This window comes from Melanotaenia boesemani, chromosome 17, assembly GCF_017639745.1.
Source record: "Melanotaenia boesemani isolate fMelBoe1 chromosome 17, fMelBoe1.pri, whole genome shotgun sequence".
NCBI classification, from domain to species: domain Eukaryota; kingdom Metazoa; phylum Chordata; class Actinopteri; order Atheriniformes; family Melanotaeniidae; genus Melanotaenia; species Melanotaenia boesemani.
Genome location: NC_055698.1, coordinates 8,712,268 through 8,729,734, shown reverse-complemented (window position 1 = coordinate 8,729,734; position 17,467 = coordinate 8,712,268). Strand labels below are relative to the sequence as shown.

At 38.2% G+C, this 17,467-nt stretch overlaps 1 protein-coding gene across 1 annotated transcript; it reads left to right on the top strand.

Annotated features, from left to right (window-relative positions):
* The first annotated feature begins 3,138 nt into the window (after positions 1-3,138).
* med10 (mediator complex subunit 10) lies at positions 3,139-5,007 on the top strand. Its single transcript, XM_042011540.1, has 4 exons — positions 3,139-3,402; positions 3,493-3,576; positions 3,903-4,005; positions 4,322-5,007. Exons 1-4 carry the CDS (start codon positions 3,281-3,283, stop codon positions 4,415-4,417), a joined length of 405 nt encoding a protein of 134 aa, XP_041867474.1. The 5' UTR covers positions 3,139-3,280; the 3' UTR covers positions 4,418-5,007.
* Positions 5,008-17,467: the final 12,460 nt, after the last annotated feature.

Genomic DNA, 17,467 nt, shown 5'->3' with positions numbered 1-17,467 from the left:
TGTAGTTTGTAGCCCATTTACATGTTTAATTTGACTAACTCACAGTACATTCCCTGGACACTTTATACACAGGTTCAATTGCTTTTTAACATAAATAATTAATCAGCCAATCACATGGCAGCAACCTGCATTTAGACACATTTAGGAGCTTTAGAATAGGGAGGAAAAGGGATTTAAGTGACTTTGAACGTGGCATGGTTGTGGGTGACAGATAGGCTGGTCTGAGTATTTCAGAAGTTGCTGATCTACTGTTATTTCCACACACAACCATCTCTGGGGTTTACAGAGAATGGTCTGAAAAAGAGAAAATATGCAGTGAGCAGGCCTGGGATCGACTCCATCTTCCCTGCGACCCTGACTAAGTGGTATAGAAAATGGGTGGGTGGATCCAGTGAGCAGCAGTTGTCTATATGAAAATGCAGAAGACCACACTGTGTGTCACATAAGTCAACAAAGAAAACAAAAACTCAACAATTTACACTGGGCAAAACTGGACAACAGAGGATTGGAAAAAAAAGTTGCCTGGCCCGATGAGTCTTGATTTCAGCTGCAACATTTAGATGGCAAGATCAGAATTTGGGGGAAACAGCATGAAAGCATGGATCTACTCTGTCTTGTGTCAACAATTTGAGCAGGTGTTGGTGGTGCTATGGTGCAGGATATTTTCTTTGAACACTTCAGACCCCTTTTGTACCAACTGACATAAAACCGCAACCGCTGCTGACCATGTCCATCCCTTTATGACCCCTGTGTAGCATCTTCTGATGGCTACTCCCAGCAGGAAATTGCACCATGTCACAAAGCTCAAATCATCTCAAACTGGTTTCTTAAACATGGCAATGAATTACTGCACTCCAGCAGTCTCCACAGTCACCAAATCTAAGTCCAACAGAGCAGCTTTGGGATGTGGTGGAACAGGAGATTCTCATCATGGATGCAGCCGACAAATCTGCAGCAACTGTGAGATGCTGTCATGTCAATATGGAGCAAAATCTCTGAGGAATGTTTCCAACACTTTGTTAAATTCATGATTGTTTTTGTCATACCATTGCTTTTATTTTGAATGGTCTCCCTCACTTCCTGTCTAACTCCATGCAACTTGATATTCTTGGGTTTCCCAAGAAGAGTGAAACTGGCAGGAGGGGAAATGCCAAAGCAGAGCAATGTCACTGTTAGTGACATTAATTTTCACTTTTAGTCTCACTATTTATTTCCAATGAAGTCACAAGCTGTAAACAGAGCTCGGGTTTTTTTTGCAGGTTAACAAGGAACAGCGGATTTTAACACTTCTCAGGTCCACTTCTGTGTTGGAATATCTCACGAGCAGCCTTAATGAAGTCCTCAGTTCCTCCTGTATTTAAAGTATACAGCTATAAAGAACATATGATTGATATTCACATAATGAACCCTAACTTACTCTCTGCTGTCATAAATACTGTTTGTTCATTATAATTGGATTTTGTTTTCCTTTGTGGGTTGCATTGAGGGATTGTTATTGCCATGTGCTGTGAAGCAAATGAACTTCATATTGGTTACATAACACAGCCACCATGTGCCAGATTTTCTAATAATTGCCACAGCTTCTACAGCTAATTTAAAGTGGACTCTGAAGCAGACCACAGCAGAGACAGGTATTAGTGTAAAAGGTTTTTTGAAGAGTTAAGTATGAGCCTGATTTTCAGGGAATCAAGGAAACAGTCCAAACTTTAGATTTGAGTCTCTGGGTGAGAGAAATGGAAGATTAATTCCTGAGTTCGTGATAGCCACATGGACCTAAGGTGGTTAATTATTTAGTCTTACTGTTTTGTGTTCTCAGAAGGATTTGATGAGAAGCGATTGTCTTCAGAGAGTATTGGAGCCACGGTGGGCAGGCAGGTGAGTCATTGAAGTAAGTTCTAAACAGGTATTTTTTCATAGGATCAGGTTTGCACAAAGGAGACAGGTAAGTTGCACACATGTACACATGTTAGTCTATAAGCAGCTTCAGAAAAGAGAGACAGGTGTGGCAGCAGGAGAACAGTAGGCCAGATTCCACCCAACCGGATTAACTCAGAATCTTGTCCAAGTCAAGCTATGGCTCAGGGAAGAAATATCTCAAATAAACAGCAAGTACATCACCATGGCAATAATTTTACAGCTTTACACCTTAGATGATACATTTTATACAGTATTTATTGTTATAAATGTAAAGTAGCCAAGGTCATTCTAACAAAATGATCACCTGTAAGAAAAAAAAAGCTCAGGCTTTGTGTGTGAATCCTCCCACATTTAGGCTCTAATCCTGCTAACTTTGAGAAAACTGTTTGAATTTTATGATTGGCTACCATATGAATGTACCACGTGTGGTCTATTTTCATAGTTAGCATGATTTCCATGTTGACATTTCATGCTTTGTTGGTGTAAGATGACTAGTGGAAAGAAAACATTCATTATACACATTTAGGTGTTCAGTAATCAAAGGTTTGTTTGACATTTATATTATTATTATTAAATTTGTTGATTTATTTGTACAAGTAAACATATTTTGGAAAAATTTGTGGAATAAAAAATATAAGCCTTATTGTAAGTAGGTCAAGCAATTGGAGACGTGATATCAATTTAAATGTTAATTATTTAGGGTTAATTTTTGCCTTGGCCAAACCATTGGCTTTGGCCAAACTAAATCTTCAAACAACAGTTTTTCACTGAATTAATTTCCCCCAGAATAAATTTTCTTTGTATTTCCCACTTAAATTGACCTTCTAAGCAAATTAATTTAATTAAATTTCCAGTTTAATTTTCACCTTTATAATGATTTATTTAAAAGAAAGTTCATATATGTACTAGGTACTTGGTTATTGAACATTTGTGCCAAAAAATATTTTTTTTGATTGTTTCTTTCTCCCTTTTCAGCCTTCTGAAATAAATAAATAAATAAATAAATAAAAAAAAGAAAAAAGAAAGAAAGAAAGAAAGAAAGAAAGAAAGAAAGAAAGAAAGAAAGAAAGAAAGAAAGAAAGAAAGAGCATCGTTTCTGGGGATTTATGTTCTTCACAAAGACGGGTCTTCCTCACTGGTAGCACGACATTTTAATGCGCAGTACGACAGACTGTCACTGGCTGTTACCTAGGTAGCAGCACAGCGCCCAAGACGATAGGCTGGTATTTGGCCGTAAAGTGCTGTGGTGTCGTAGCTGACATGTTGTTGGTGGCTAACAGTAAACAGTGATAATTTGATGAAGAGATTTTTCCTAATTCGCCGTTTTCATAAACTGTTGACGGTTTAAAACCACTTTATCAAAATGGCAGAAAAATTTGATAACCTCGAGGAGCATCTGGAGAAATTTATCGAGAACATTCGACAGCTGGGAATCATCGTCAGCGACTTCCAGCCGAGCAGCCAGGCTGTACTCAACCAGAAACTGTGAGTCATGTTATACCTAGTTCTATAAAAAAAGGCGGACCTCCTCCTGCAAACAGTCTGTTAACACACTTTCTTAACTCTTCTTCTCAGAAATTTCATGATATCTGGACTACAAGACATCGAGAAATGCCGCCAACAGCTTCACGAGATCAACGTCCCCCTGGAAGTCTTCGAGTGAGTCCATCGACTGTTAGGCTATATTGTGCATGTCCGGCTATCTAGCAAACCTTCCCGGTCGGCTGTTTACTACAACTTAACACATCACCAGACACCTTTTCCCGATTAATACGAACAGTATTAACATTCGGCAAACAGTAACTATTAAAATAACATCTTGAAATTAGTGGGTTAAATATAACATGTCTAAAGTGATATCACTGCTTTTAGAAATTGAATGTTGTTAAATGATGACATTGCCTTGAGGTTGGGGCAATAGATTTTCTTATGCTTTATTTGTGCTTCATATTGTAATCTTTTGGTATGAAACCTTGGGTTTGAAGGTACATTGACCAAGGCCGAAACCCTCAGCTGTACACCAAGGAATGTCTGGAGAGAGCCTTGGCGAGGAACGAGCAGGTCAAAGGGAAGATAGACACGATGACGGTAAGAGATTATTCCAGGGACATTGAGATTTCCCACCAGTGACTGCATTTTTAGAGTGGGAAAGTTAGGTATCTTTACTCAAATATTCATGTAGCTTTTTGTTCTATTGGTCACCTAAACAATACTCAATCATTCAGTTAACTTGGGTAAAATATTTCCTTATTGCTTGATGTAAGTAGACACGAGGATGATTTGTTCTGGCTATACATTGCTCTTAGCATCAGTTAACAAATGTATTTATCTCCTGCATAAAATGAGAAGTAATTATGACTTGAACCATACTACATTTTCTTTTTCTTTTTTTCTTTCTCTGTAGAAATTCAAGAGCCTTTTGATTTCTGAGCTCAGCAAAGTTTTTCCTGAAGACATGGCCAAGTATAAAGCTATACACGGAGAGGACCCCCCCTCCTAGTGACTCCTGCACCATGGACCCAGAGTCTCAATCTGTGACTCCTGAAATACAAGCCTGGATGGAGCTTAATAAGCAGGATGCTCTGTGGTTGCAGAGACATGTGATAACAACAAATTATTCCTCATAAAGCTTGTGATACTGTTGCTGATTATTGATTCTGAGGGTTGTTGCCTTCTTCCAGCTATTTATGCACTGTATTACAAGAGTACAAATTTCTTGTTAAGGCGCTGTTTATGCATGGACAGTAAATGAGCAGCAGAATGTTTTCCAGCTTCCCACTCTACAAGTATTGAGGAAACAAAGCTACAAGGCTTCTGTCTGATTCTGCATTCAAGAATGGTCTCCAACATGTAAATATTGCCTATTTATACAAATTTTCTCTACAGTTTATAATGCATCTTTATCATTCTGCACTGTACATTTGTATCACAGTTCATAACATTTTGTATGAAGCTCAGGTTGGTAATGGCCTCGATGGCTGAATGCAAATGTTGTTTGAGTGCAATTATGTGCCTCATCACCTGATATGGTAAAAAATGATTCCAACTTTTTTGTATTATTGTATTTGTAAATAAATGGTCCTTTTGGAACTCTTCAGCATTTTAATGTTTTTTAAAGTGTGTATTTATTTAGTTTCTTTGTGTTACAATCAGAAGTTTATATATTTTACCAGTAGGTGACTGTAGGAGTAGGAGACTGAAGTATTATCATGGATAATACCCCCCCATATATCTATCTATCTATCTATCTATCTATCTATCTATCTATCTATCTATCTATCTATCTATCTATCTATCTATCTATCTATATATATATATATATATAATGTATATGTATGTATGTATATATATATATATATATATACACATCTCTCCCTCTCTCTCTCTCTCTGTATATGTATATATATATATATATATATATATATATATATGTGTGTGTGTATATATATAATCCTAACCCTTTCTGAAAGAAAATGGACATATTCATCGTAGAAACACTAAACTTAAAAGAACTTGGGAATTTAATTCGTGCAGTCATTATTATTATTATTATTATTATTATTATTTAAGAGTTGGAGAAATCTGTATGATAGTACAGCGATGAAAAACTGTACAGACTTTATTCTTGGGGTTCTCTGGCAACACTGCATAAAAAAAAAAAAAAACAGTTTTATTCTGTGGTGTTTATTACTCAGTGGGCTCAGAAAACCTCCAAACTCACTGTCAGTGAACACTACAGCTCTGTATTTAGGAATGGAAGATTTCTAAAGCTACAGAGCCCAGAAAAAGATATAAACAAGATACAAAAAGGTGAATCTCTGGGTCTGAGCTTATTAAAGACATAGCTGCAGTCTAATTTAGTAGAATATGAAATTCTTTAGGACATTCTGACCACGGTGTTCTCCAGTTTGAAGGGGAAAGACAGCATATGGATTGTTACCAGCACAGGTTCAAAAGCTTGTGCCCACAATGGAATGAGTCTGCATTAGTGCACATGCCATAAGTAACTAACACACATGAAGGGTGTCATTTATTCTGAATGACATGTTCAGATACTAAAGCAACACACTTATGACTCAGTATGTTGCCAACTTTGCCACAGAAGGGCTTGCTTGTAAGATTATACCAAAACACATAATCCATATGTCTTAACATTCTGCCCCATACTAAGACTTACAACTGTAACTGTAATAATTAAAACTACATCCCAAATTCCAGGAAAGTTGGGATGTTCTTTAAATCTGAACAAAATGAAAAGTTAAGGACCTTCAAATCACATAAGCCAAGTTTTGATTCACAGCAGAACATACATAACACAACAGGTGTCTTAACTGAGAAATACTAGAATTTTTTTTGCCAAAATGAGTTTATGTCGTGTTGATGTTTGCTACAGATCTCAAAATAGTTATCAAAGTGGTAACAAACGTCTAAAAAAACAAGAAAATTAAAAAAGATTCAGCTGGCAGAACATCTAGCAATTAAGTTAATTGACATCAAGTCTGTAACAGGATTAACTATGTGTCATATGACCAAGATGGGCTGTTTTCAAGTAACAAAGGGTTCTATGATCAGAGCAGTCCAAATTTGACATTCTTGTTGGTAATCACAGATGTTGCATCCTCTGGGAACAGGAGGAAGCAGGCCTCCCAGCATAATATGAATGTTCAATTCAAAAGCTAGCATCTCTGATGGTATAAGGGTGCATAAGTGCATATGGTATGGACAGGTTGCATGTTTTTGAAGGAACTATGAATGCTGAAAAGTATATAAAAGTTTTAGAGCAACATACGTTCCCCTTCAAATGACGTCCATTTCAGGGAAGGTGTCATGAATTTCAGAAAGACAATGTAAAACCACACACTGCAGCTAACAGTTGCAGTGTGCTGAACTGGCTGCCTACAGTCCAGATCTTTCACCCTTTAGTGCATCATTAAACAAAAATATGTCAAAAGACGACCACTAACTCTTCAGCAGCTGGAAACCTATATCAGGCAAGAATGGGACCAAATTCCAGCAACAAATCTCTAAAAAACTCATACCCTCGATGTGCAGATGTTTTCAAACTTCTGAAAAGAGGAGGCGATACTTCATCATGGTAAACATGCCTCTGTGCCAACTATTTTCAGACCTGTAGCAAACATCAGATTTGACACAAGCTCGTTTTGCACGTAAAATTGTAAAATATTTCATTTAGAAATTTTGTTATGTATATTCTGAATGAAATATTGGCTCATGTCATATGAAGGTCTTTTAGTTTTCATTTTGTTCAGAAAGTCCCAACTGTTCTGGAATTGGGGTTGTATGACAAATGAGCTCCTGAGCGCGAGCACTTTAGGCAAGGCAAGTTTATTTGCATAACACGTTTCATGTACAAGACAATTTAAAGTGCTTTACATAAAACATTACACCCTGTATCATGCAAGAATAAAGATCCTTTTCAATTTTCAAACCACAGCAATGAGTTCGTTCAGGTCCCAAATGCTTATAGACGGCTGATAAAAGAAGATGATGTAACACCAAGGCAAACATGCTCCTCCACCCAGATATCCTGCTCTTTTCAAATGTTTTGTGCCTCAAATTCAAAATGTATTTTTAACATAACATCGACATTTCTGTTTAAACCTCTGATACCCTGTTTTTACAAAACTTCATAGGATTAGCAAACACATTCTGCTTGTGTCTACATGTAAAACCAACTTCTCTGCTTTCTTTTTAAAATAAGGTTGTAAACATTACTATGTAATATGAATAAAACATGAGTAGATGCATTAGATGGTTCCCTGCAGATGATATGACCTACAATGACCTGTGTCCACCTTAAATGTGCCTTAAAACTAAAACTATAGCCTGCCCAGAAAAGTCTGTCACACTGAACATAGACAGATGTTCCAGTGACGGACGAAGCCCAGGTCTCTTCTTGCCTCTGGGGCTTAAACACAGCATTGACCCCCTGCCCCTGGTCCCTTAAGGGTGACTGCTAAATCAGAGAAAAAGAAATGAGCCCTGTTACTGATTTGTGATCTAAGATGTGAAGCAAAAGAAAAAAAAAAAAAAAAACCTCTTCCTTCACTGTCAGCCTTCCCTGAGGATTTCTAAACTTGTGTCTTGTTTAAGCTAATGTGATGCAGTAAGGACTTAACCTCTGCCTCCTCATGGGTCATAAAGGAGGCAATAGAGGCCTATATTATCTTTTATTTATACTGTTTGTTTTGATTTCTCAGCCTTTTAAATATTGACCCTCTAGGTCTCAGAGAAATAGTAAAAACCAAGAACACCTCAGGCCATACAGGCCTGAATTAGCATGTTGAATGTTAAAATTCATGTCAATACATCCAGAAACAGACTGAGCAAGTTTGAATTGTTTGGAAAAGTTGCACAAGACAGAAGATGTTTGGTCATAATGCCAAACCCATGTTTGGAAAAAATTATCTTTAAATTATTGCTGCTAAAAGTGGTTCTACAGGCTACTGTCTCATGGGTGGATTTAGTTTTCTCACACGCTACTTCTGCATTTTTGCTATGTTTCTGTTAGATGAATGATAGCACAATGATATATTTTATAGCTTGTTGCTAATCTGTGGTTAAATCTACTTAAATTAAAATCTTAAGGACCAAATCAGCCAAATAATAAAAAAAAATATTTTTTTTTTTATTGTCCTGATGCATAAAACCCTGGAGGTAGAAAAAGAGTGTACTTGTGTTCACATGACTGTAATTACCACATTTTAAAAGAGTGTCCAAAATTTATATATTTCCTGAAATAATAATCTTCTGAAAAAATATTCCTGAATAAAATTCTCATGCCGGATTCCTCAGAAGTCGGAGCTTGGAGCTGGACAGATGTCAAAACAAAGTTGTGTTCCAGTTACATGGCTGGAAAACTGGTATGATTTTTCCAGTGTTGGATCCCTGACCATGCTAGCTGTTATTAGCAACATAAGTTGATGTTCATGGATTGAGGCTGGACATTGCATGTATGTGGCAGAATTAACCCTAAAAACCCAATAATGCTGCTGATAATGAGAAATGCTGCTTTCTTGCTCTGCTCCACACAGGCAATCCTGTCATATCCCGTAGTGACGAATCTGGGTAAATATCGGACCCTCTGCCTTTGCTGCGGTGACATTTCTGTGCATGTCAGAGCAGAAGAGAAAAGAATCTTACTATTTCCTTACTGATGTCAAGAAAATCTGGAAGGGCTTGAGCAGTTTTGGGTTGTTTGAACAATTGTGGAAAACTGTAAAGAATACAGACCTTTACTTAATGAAAATTACCCTGGTCTGACACGGAGGGGAGGGGGGGGGGGGGCGGGTTGTGGATGATTCTGTCTGTTTGGGCGGCATTCTGCGCACACACTGCACACACACTGACGCCAGCTGACAGAGAGCAGAGGAGAAATGACATGTTGTTATGTAAATTAGATAAATAACATTAGATTGTTTACTGTTATCATAACTGAATAAAGACGCACTTTGGAACTTTTGCAGATTTTCTCACCTATCAACAGCTAATTCAGCATCCATCTTGCATCCTACCTGTACTGTGAGCTCTCTGCAGCCAGTAAGAGTCAGCTTTACCTTGACTCATCTTATCTCCGTCTCCTTAATTTTCTCTCATTCTTTTCCTCTCATCTTCTGATAATGGCTTCTTGTGTTTCTTTGCTGAAACCACCACAGTGTTTGTTCAAAATGGCTGATGTACTTATATCCGCTTGCTAGCAGGTGACACAGTGGGTCAAGCAGAAACACACATAACAGATGTTACTGTGTTACCAAACGAGTCCACTGATGTGAAAAGCAGAATAACTAAGATCCAGATATGATCATCACTGTGGGCTACTGTCTTACCTACAGTGGCCCAAAAGTGTCGCTAATTGTGGCTAATTGTGTTGTGGCTAATTGTGTAGCGTTGTGGCTTTTTGCATTGCTGTGACACTTCTGCTTTTCATTCAAAGCATGCTGAAAATCATTGGCTGTATTTTTCTGCTTTTTATTTCTATCTTATTTCATTTTTGGGCTGCTTTTTTTTAATGTTTCTGGATGGCATACATGCTCACTGCAGCTATTCACAGCAGCAGCAGTCAAGGGCGCCTTTTCAATCCAATAACAAACCAATTCCGAGGGATCAGAGATGAAATTAAATGTTGTTTTTATCTAGTTTGTATTTGTGCCTGCTCCCCCATGACATTTCTTTCAAAGGTGTGGATGTGTATTGTGATGCTTGACTAACCAGAGAGGAATAAAACAGAAGAGGCTGTGAGTTTAGTTCTGTAAAGAAATTTCTATGAAGTGTTTTGGATGATTCATTCAAGGATTCTTCACCTCTCCTCTTCCTTCTCGCACCCAGGCCGGAAACCCTTACAAAACCCCTCCTCTGCAGCCATCCAGCCCTTTTTTCCAGTAACTTTTCCCTTTTCAGTGACATTACAATGATGTGTCTCAAGGATGTGAGTGGGTTAATGCACTGAAGCATGTGGAGGAGGGATTCTTGTCCTTCATTATTACTTTTTAGTCTGACCGGCTTTGATGCAGAGGTTCGCACTGGGCGGAGTAAATACTGTAAGTGTTCAATCCTTTGATATTTCATTTCGTCTGCTAGAGGAGCCTGAACATATCCAATTCCATGGTGTAAAAAGGGCGCTCAGCAAATTGCTTTTCACAAATAAAGGCAAGAGGGCACTGCACCGCTGATTTTGTCCTGCAGGTCTCACATTGCAGGAGAGTGTTTGCTGGAGTATCGGGTCATCTGATGCTTTGCAGGCTCTAAATAGTTAATTCAATTCACGGGAAACATGAAAGTAGGTCAAAGAAATGTATTAAACAATGACCCAATTGGTTATCATCACAAGACAGCTGCAACAAACTAAATACAAGAGCCAACTTTGCTTCCAGCTGTTATTGTTGCTTAAAATCTTGCCCTCTTCAGATCCACATAATTTCAGTGTGATGTTTAGGTGCAACAGTAGAGTTAGGCCTCTATGCCAGAAAAATGAAAAGTCAGTTTTTAAATCAAAGCTGACTAATAATCAGTAAGGGTACATATTGTAAGCAGTGTTTCTCTTGACTGTCTGCCTCTTTACAGGGAGACAAGCCCTGACTCAGGTAGACGAGTCATTCAGATAAGACCAGAAAGAGCTCAAACCACAAACTTTCCTTAATCAGCCCCACTTTAACCCAACAAGGACTCAAAACAAATCAACCATAGTTCGAAACCTACAGAAACAGGACAAAAGCTTATTTTTTCTCGTTTTAATTTACCTTTTCTTTTTAATATATATATTTTTTTAAATTCTACTTTATTAATCCCAGCTGGGAAAATCTTTCTCTGATTAACTATGGATTGTGATGTCTTCAACCAGGAATAGACTGACTAATGTTAAAAATAGCCTTTACAAGATAGTTACATTTAATACAGGCAGCAGTAAAATCAATATGGCTGTTGACCTCATATGTCCAAAAATGCATGGGAAATGTTCAATGTGAACTAATCACAGAAAATCATAATTATCAGATTATTAATGGTGAGAAACAGATGCACTGCCTTAATTAGTGCTTTCAGTCATTCTGAATCATGCAGTCTCTCTACTGTCAGTGATTTGCAACCTTTCATAAAGCCTTATTGATCATACAGTAGTTTGCTTGTTGAAAATAAAGTTAGAGACCGTGTGACTTGTAAACCAAGTTCTTGCCAAATATCCTGCTGATTCAGCGTTTTTGCGGGTATGTTGAAGTTTCAAATCTCATGTTTGTTTTGATCATTTTTTATGTTTCTCATTGAAAGTAAAACCAATGATTTGTTTGTCAGAGCTGAAAATGGGAGAAACTGTTGTAATGGAGACAAAACACCGTAGCTCCAGCAGCGACGGGTTAAACAGACACCAATGGTGGAAAATAAAAACATTTATTATACAAAAGATACAAGATTCACAATTACTCTGCCAAAATAAAGGCATAGGTGTGAGATCAGTTCATGAATGAGGGGAGACGCAACTGTTAAAAGCTTGATGTCAATATTGCTGGAATAAAAGGAATAAGAAGAGTTTTTTTTGTTTTATTTATATATCTGAACAAGAATCATTATTACAAGTATATTGAAGTAAATAAAAAACGTGCATGTATGAAAGCCAGGTTACTTCAGATAGGTTAAATAAAGAGTGTTAGTTTGTACACTTAGCCTACAGATGCAAGTAGAACAGAAGCAGACTTTGTTAAGTGCCGGCTAGGTTGCCGACTTCATTTAGCTTCTGTTTCATGCAGGGCAGTTAACCAATTTGCCCCCTTAGCTTTTTGATTAAATTTAGTTGGATAAAAAGCTTTAAATAAAGAGACAATACAAAATATCTAGCTATTAAACAGTTAGCAATCAAATGCTAAGAAAGAATGCCAGATGACAACCAGCACACATTAGGGAACTTGTGTAGTTGAATACCATGTCACTCTAACACCAGCCATTTACACCATGGTGCAGCTCATAAGCAATAAATCACATTGGGTAGTTTTATCAGAATATGTGGCCACCGCTGGTGAAAAATAAGAGATTTCTTTGACTAGACCTATGAGAGGATTAAGCTCCTATAAAAATTACATGAGTTTAAGGCGATAACATCATTATCTTGAGATTTTCACTGCCACGTAGAAAGATATAAAGCCAGAACATTAAGTAACCCTGAATGTACACTATGTGTCATCCTCTCTAAAGTTATATTTTCTATCAGTTGCAATCACACGATATGAAAATAAAGACAGTGTTTCCAAAAGTCTTCATTTCAGGGGCCATAAAATTCCACTATAAAGCTGAAACCTGGTGTAAATTAAGTATGTGCTTTGAGATGAAAATGTAATAGAGTGAATGTAGTCAGATAGTAATGCTAATTCAGGGATCTGACAACTCATTTTTAGACTTTTCAAGTCCTGTTGACAAAATTATTTGAACTATAACATGCTGTTGAGAAATTTTATATATGGTGGAGTTTCAGAAGTTTTGTGTATCATTGATTTCACTTAGGGTCTTGTGCCTTTCCTCTTAGGTCTTTTGGACATTGAGACCTTTTGAGACTTGGCTGGGGAGCATAATTTGTGTAATGCAAAACATTTCCCCCTTTCTTTATCTTCTTCTTCGTGAGTTCAATGCTGGGGAAACAGTTGAAATGTAAAAGCCTCTTGTGCCCTTGAGTTGGCCCAGGAAATACAAAGACAGGGGCTGCTGCCTTTGATGCTATTAACATAATGTCTTTCTGATGCTAATGCTAAGTGCCTCAGACTGACCACTGCAGCTTACGCGTCCTGCAGCCGTGAGGGGCTTACATGGCTGCGGATCGTTCTCGCTACTTTCGCTAGTATTGTGTCTGCTGCCTGCTTTGCCTCTGCTTAGTGACTGTCATTCACCTTCTCAATGAGGGTCAGGAGGCGGACCCCCTTTTCCTTCTGTCGCTCCGGTCGCCATGGAAACACCACTCCCATTTGCATCACCCACCCTACGTCTGTCCTTTCTGGACAATGCTCTTTGCTATGTGTGTGTGAGTGCCGTATGGTATTAGTTTTTAGTATTAGTAGACCTGCATGTGCCGGGGTAACAGACCCTAAACCATCACAGATCTGTGTTTGCGACTCTGTTACTTCAGGGTGCAAATATGAATTGAACAGCACATCACAGCAGGGGAAACACTGCTACACACACTGCTCTTTGGGCATCTATTAACTTCACATGCATCCACACAAATACACAGTGTGAGTTGACTGAAAGAGCCTCCATATAGAGGTGAGCTAAGTCTTGTGTCTCAAACAAGCACAGAGCACAACTATCATAACATCTGGATCAACTAAGAAGGATTTGCTTGAATGTGTGTGTGTGTGTGTGTGGCCTTTAACTGGATGATAAAGACTGAATGAAAACTATAAATTATCCCAATGATGTCTGCTAAATGATGCAGCTCACACAAGCCATCAGCAGCAAACTGAATCATCACACTTAAAAAAACAAACAAAAAACAGCACAGATGGTAGTTAATAGATGGAAAACATTATTTGCATCTGTGCTTTGTGACCCCACTGCTGGCATGTGCACTCTGCTCCTCATCTCTCTTCTCTCCTAAATTTTCCTTTTTTTCATTTTGTTTTGTATTTGTTTTCATCAGTAGCCAGGCTGATTTGCTGACAAGCTATAGGAGAGGGAGTGAGCTAGACTGGAATTCAGAGAGAATAAAGAAAAAAGGGGGCAGGGCAGAGAGGGTTGTTCAGATTTCCCTCTGGTTTAATTATCTAAGACAGCCCTACTCTTCTTCCCTGATCGTTAAATGGCAGCAGTAAAAATGTCTATGAATGTAATATATATGTATGTGTGTGAGTCCTTATCTGTGCGTAACAAAGAGCAGGCGCAGCAGCGGCGTCGAGCATGGAATGGTCTTATCCTGTGATGTTCAAACCGTGCTCATCATACCTTGAAAAGATAAAATCAAACATTTTCTTCGCTTGCTGACAGTGTCTCATTTACACAAGCCAGTGCATTATCATAGACATACTGATGATTTATTGAGCACTTGGGCAGTGGTCCCACCGATGCACCATGTGTGATTACAGTGTAAGTTCCTCTTTAAACAATGCATGGGAAGATAATCAGTAGAGATTCTCATGCATCTGCAGCTGATGTGAAGTTGGTGTTTGCCAGAGGCTGTTTTGGCCTGAGGCTGCGATTTTTTTGGGATGTGCAAACAAGCTCTGGATGGCTTCTACTAGATGTTTACTTCTCAAAAACTGCATGTCTGTCTTTTAAACAATACATATATGCAGCTGTTATGGTAAAGAGAGACAACCGGTTTTTTTGTTTGTTTGTTTTTTTTTTTTTGTAGACATTTAGGCTCTTTATAGAAAAAAAGCACAGATGTAGATCTAGTTAAAGTTTCCTGTAAGCCAGCACACACAATATCTAAATCCTAGGCTGTCCTGAAAGGTAATGTGGTCTTTAATAAAGTTTTATTATTGATTCTGTGTGTTAACCACTTTAACATCCATCCATCCATCCATCCATTATCTTGACCACTTATTCCATTACGGGTCGCGGGTGAGCTGGAGCCTATCCCAGCATTTTAGCAGGTGAGAGGCAGGGTACACCCTGGACAGGTCACCAGTCCATCGCAGGGCCAACACAGATAGACAAACAACCATTCACACACACACACTCTCTCCTAGGGAGAATTTAGAATAACCAATTAACTATCATGCATGTCTTTGGATGGTGGGAGGAAGCCGGAGAACCCGGAGAGAACCCACGCATACACGGGGAGAACATGCAAACTCCACACAGAAAGGCCATCACCCTCAAGGTTCGAACCTCCCCCAGCCAAGATTCGAACCGGCGACCTTCTTGCTGTGAGACTGCGGTGCTAACCACCGTGCAGCCCCAACAACAATACCAGTTTAAAGATTGGATTCATCCCTTTCAGTTTGAATAAGTAGGTGTGCCATTTTTTTTTCAGCTATTGAGATGGAGACTGAAGAAACAGTTTAATATTGCATGCATATAGGAGGCAAAAGCAATTTTTCAAAAAAGAGCACTTTCAACTCTGAGCTTTTGGTCAAAGCATGATGTTTATGCCTAAATCTTATTCAAAGGTCTAATTTTTTTTTTTGCTGTATGACCCACTTTCTATTTAGAGTCGGTTAACAGACGCTTGTCCTAAGATTTACCTTTAGTATGTGAAATTAGGGATTATTCCTCCATCAATTAAGTAATTATGGCCCAGGTGCTGCAAACAAGTCCAAACCATGATACTTCCACTGGGATTCACAGAGTTTTTCTTTTTTTTTTTTTCCCCCTAGCTACACCGATATGTTCACCTGTCTCTAAATAACAAATACATAAATAAATGAATGAATAAAGCAACAAATAAAAATAAAATAAATAAATCAAATCAAATCATATTTCATCATTTTGCTAAATAAATATTATAATTAATTATTGAAAACCACAGAGTCTAATTCGTTAAATTGGCTGCTAGTCTAGAGATCCAGATATTTTTAATGCTAATATAATGGACAAGTATGACATTTTATATCTTATTTATTTTATTTGGTTGCCATGTTTTTAATTTTAAGACTTGTGAAAATCTGATGCTTTAGATTATTTAGGTTTATGCAGCTATACAAAGTCACTTCCCAGCACCTCTGTACTGTGGCTAAGGTTACTTATGCTAACCACTAAGATTTAATCTTATCAGCCTGAAATTGAAAAATTGCGCAACAGAGCACTAGTTATTGATGGTCTTGAACTGTGAATATGCAAAACTGCAATGAAGCAGCTTGAATCACAGCTGTTAGGAGAGAATGTTGCAGGGAAACAGAAAGCTTTATGTGTAAAGGAAAATTTTGAGGTGGTAAAGCGAGACCGATAGACGGGGCCCAAATGTTCAAGTGAAATGTTAATTTGCTTGTTGAATAATTTTCCTTATAGTCAGCTGCTGCACATAACCTCTGTTGTCCTCAGGGTGCCTTTTTTATCCCTTGAGGACACACACACACACAGACGCACATGGCAGGCTCTATAAAACTCACCGCCACACCCTGTCTTTGTTTCGCCATTTGGCTTCAACTTCTGTCCTCTGATGTGACCCCCACAGAGGTCGTCACATAAATTCCAAGCAGGTCTCCTCCTTCCCAGATACACACACCCACACACACCATGACATCCAAGGTGACCCGGCCACATGCACATCACACGGACTTCCACCCACACACACATCTGACCGTGTGCCAGCAGTTTAGCTTAAGAAAGGAGCAGGAAGCAGAAAGGAGGAAGATGAGAAGACATTTATGCTAATAAGACTGGAAGTAAAAATCCGGAAACTGGGATAAATGTTCAGTATTTTTTTTTTCTAGACTGAATTATATAAGGCAACTTCAACAGTTTGCCAAAAATAACTAAACGCAAAACAAAATTAAAAAAAAATTTGGATTTGATCATCACTACTCCAGGAGGTGAGGACTGTGACCTGTATAATAGGTTGGTTCCAATAATGGTAAAACAAGTTCGGTTATTGTAGAGCTCACTAATTATGTCTTCAATTTAGAGTGTGAAGGGCTGAGTGGTTGCAAACAAGAATTATTGTCATTAAATGCAACTTTTATCTCACCAAGTTAAAAGATCTAAACACAGTTAACATAATACAACCATAATAATAATAATAACATGAGATTTGGACAAAATTTAGGCCAAAGTTGAGTTTACAAACTCATAAAATCACATGTTTCTCAGATGCCAGCAGTGTGTCAAAGTTCAATATGAGGAAGAAAAAAATCTCACTAACAGAGGAATGTGTGTGGAAACCCTGACTGAAACAATCTTTGGGGATGCAATTCCCCTCAGGGGGGGTGGGTCCTGGATACAGAAAGTGTGATGATGAAAAGGGGTTGTGTGTGTTTGTTTGCAGGAAAAGGAGGTGGATCGAGATGGAGGTTGCTAACAGAATTATAAAGGCAGGGGTGTGTGTGTGCGCCTGCACACGTGAGTGTGTTTCAATATGACTGGTCACTGACTGGTTAATGGGACAAATAGGCTA

Bases quoted from the DNA above. Each gene is read 5' to 3' on its own strand.
- med10 (XM_042011540.1), top strand. From the start codon at position 3,281: ATGGCAGAAAAATTTGATAACCTCGAGGAGCATCTGGAGAAATTTATC. The intron at 3,577-3,902 runs GTGAGTCCATCG...TTGGGTTTGAAG, and splicing joins GTCCCCCTGGAAGTCTTCGA to GTACATTGACCAAGGCCGAA. The intron at 4,006-4,321 runs GTAAGAGATTAT...CTTTCTCTGTAG, and splicing joins GGAAGATAGACACGATGACG to AAATTCAAGAGCCTTTTGAT.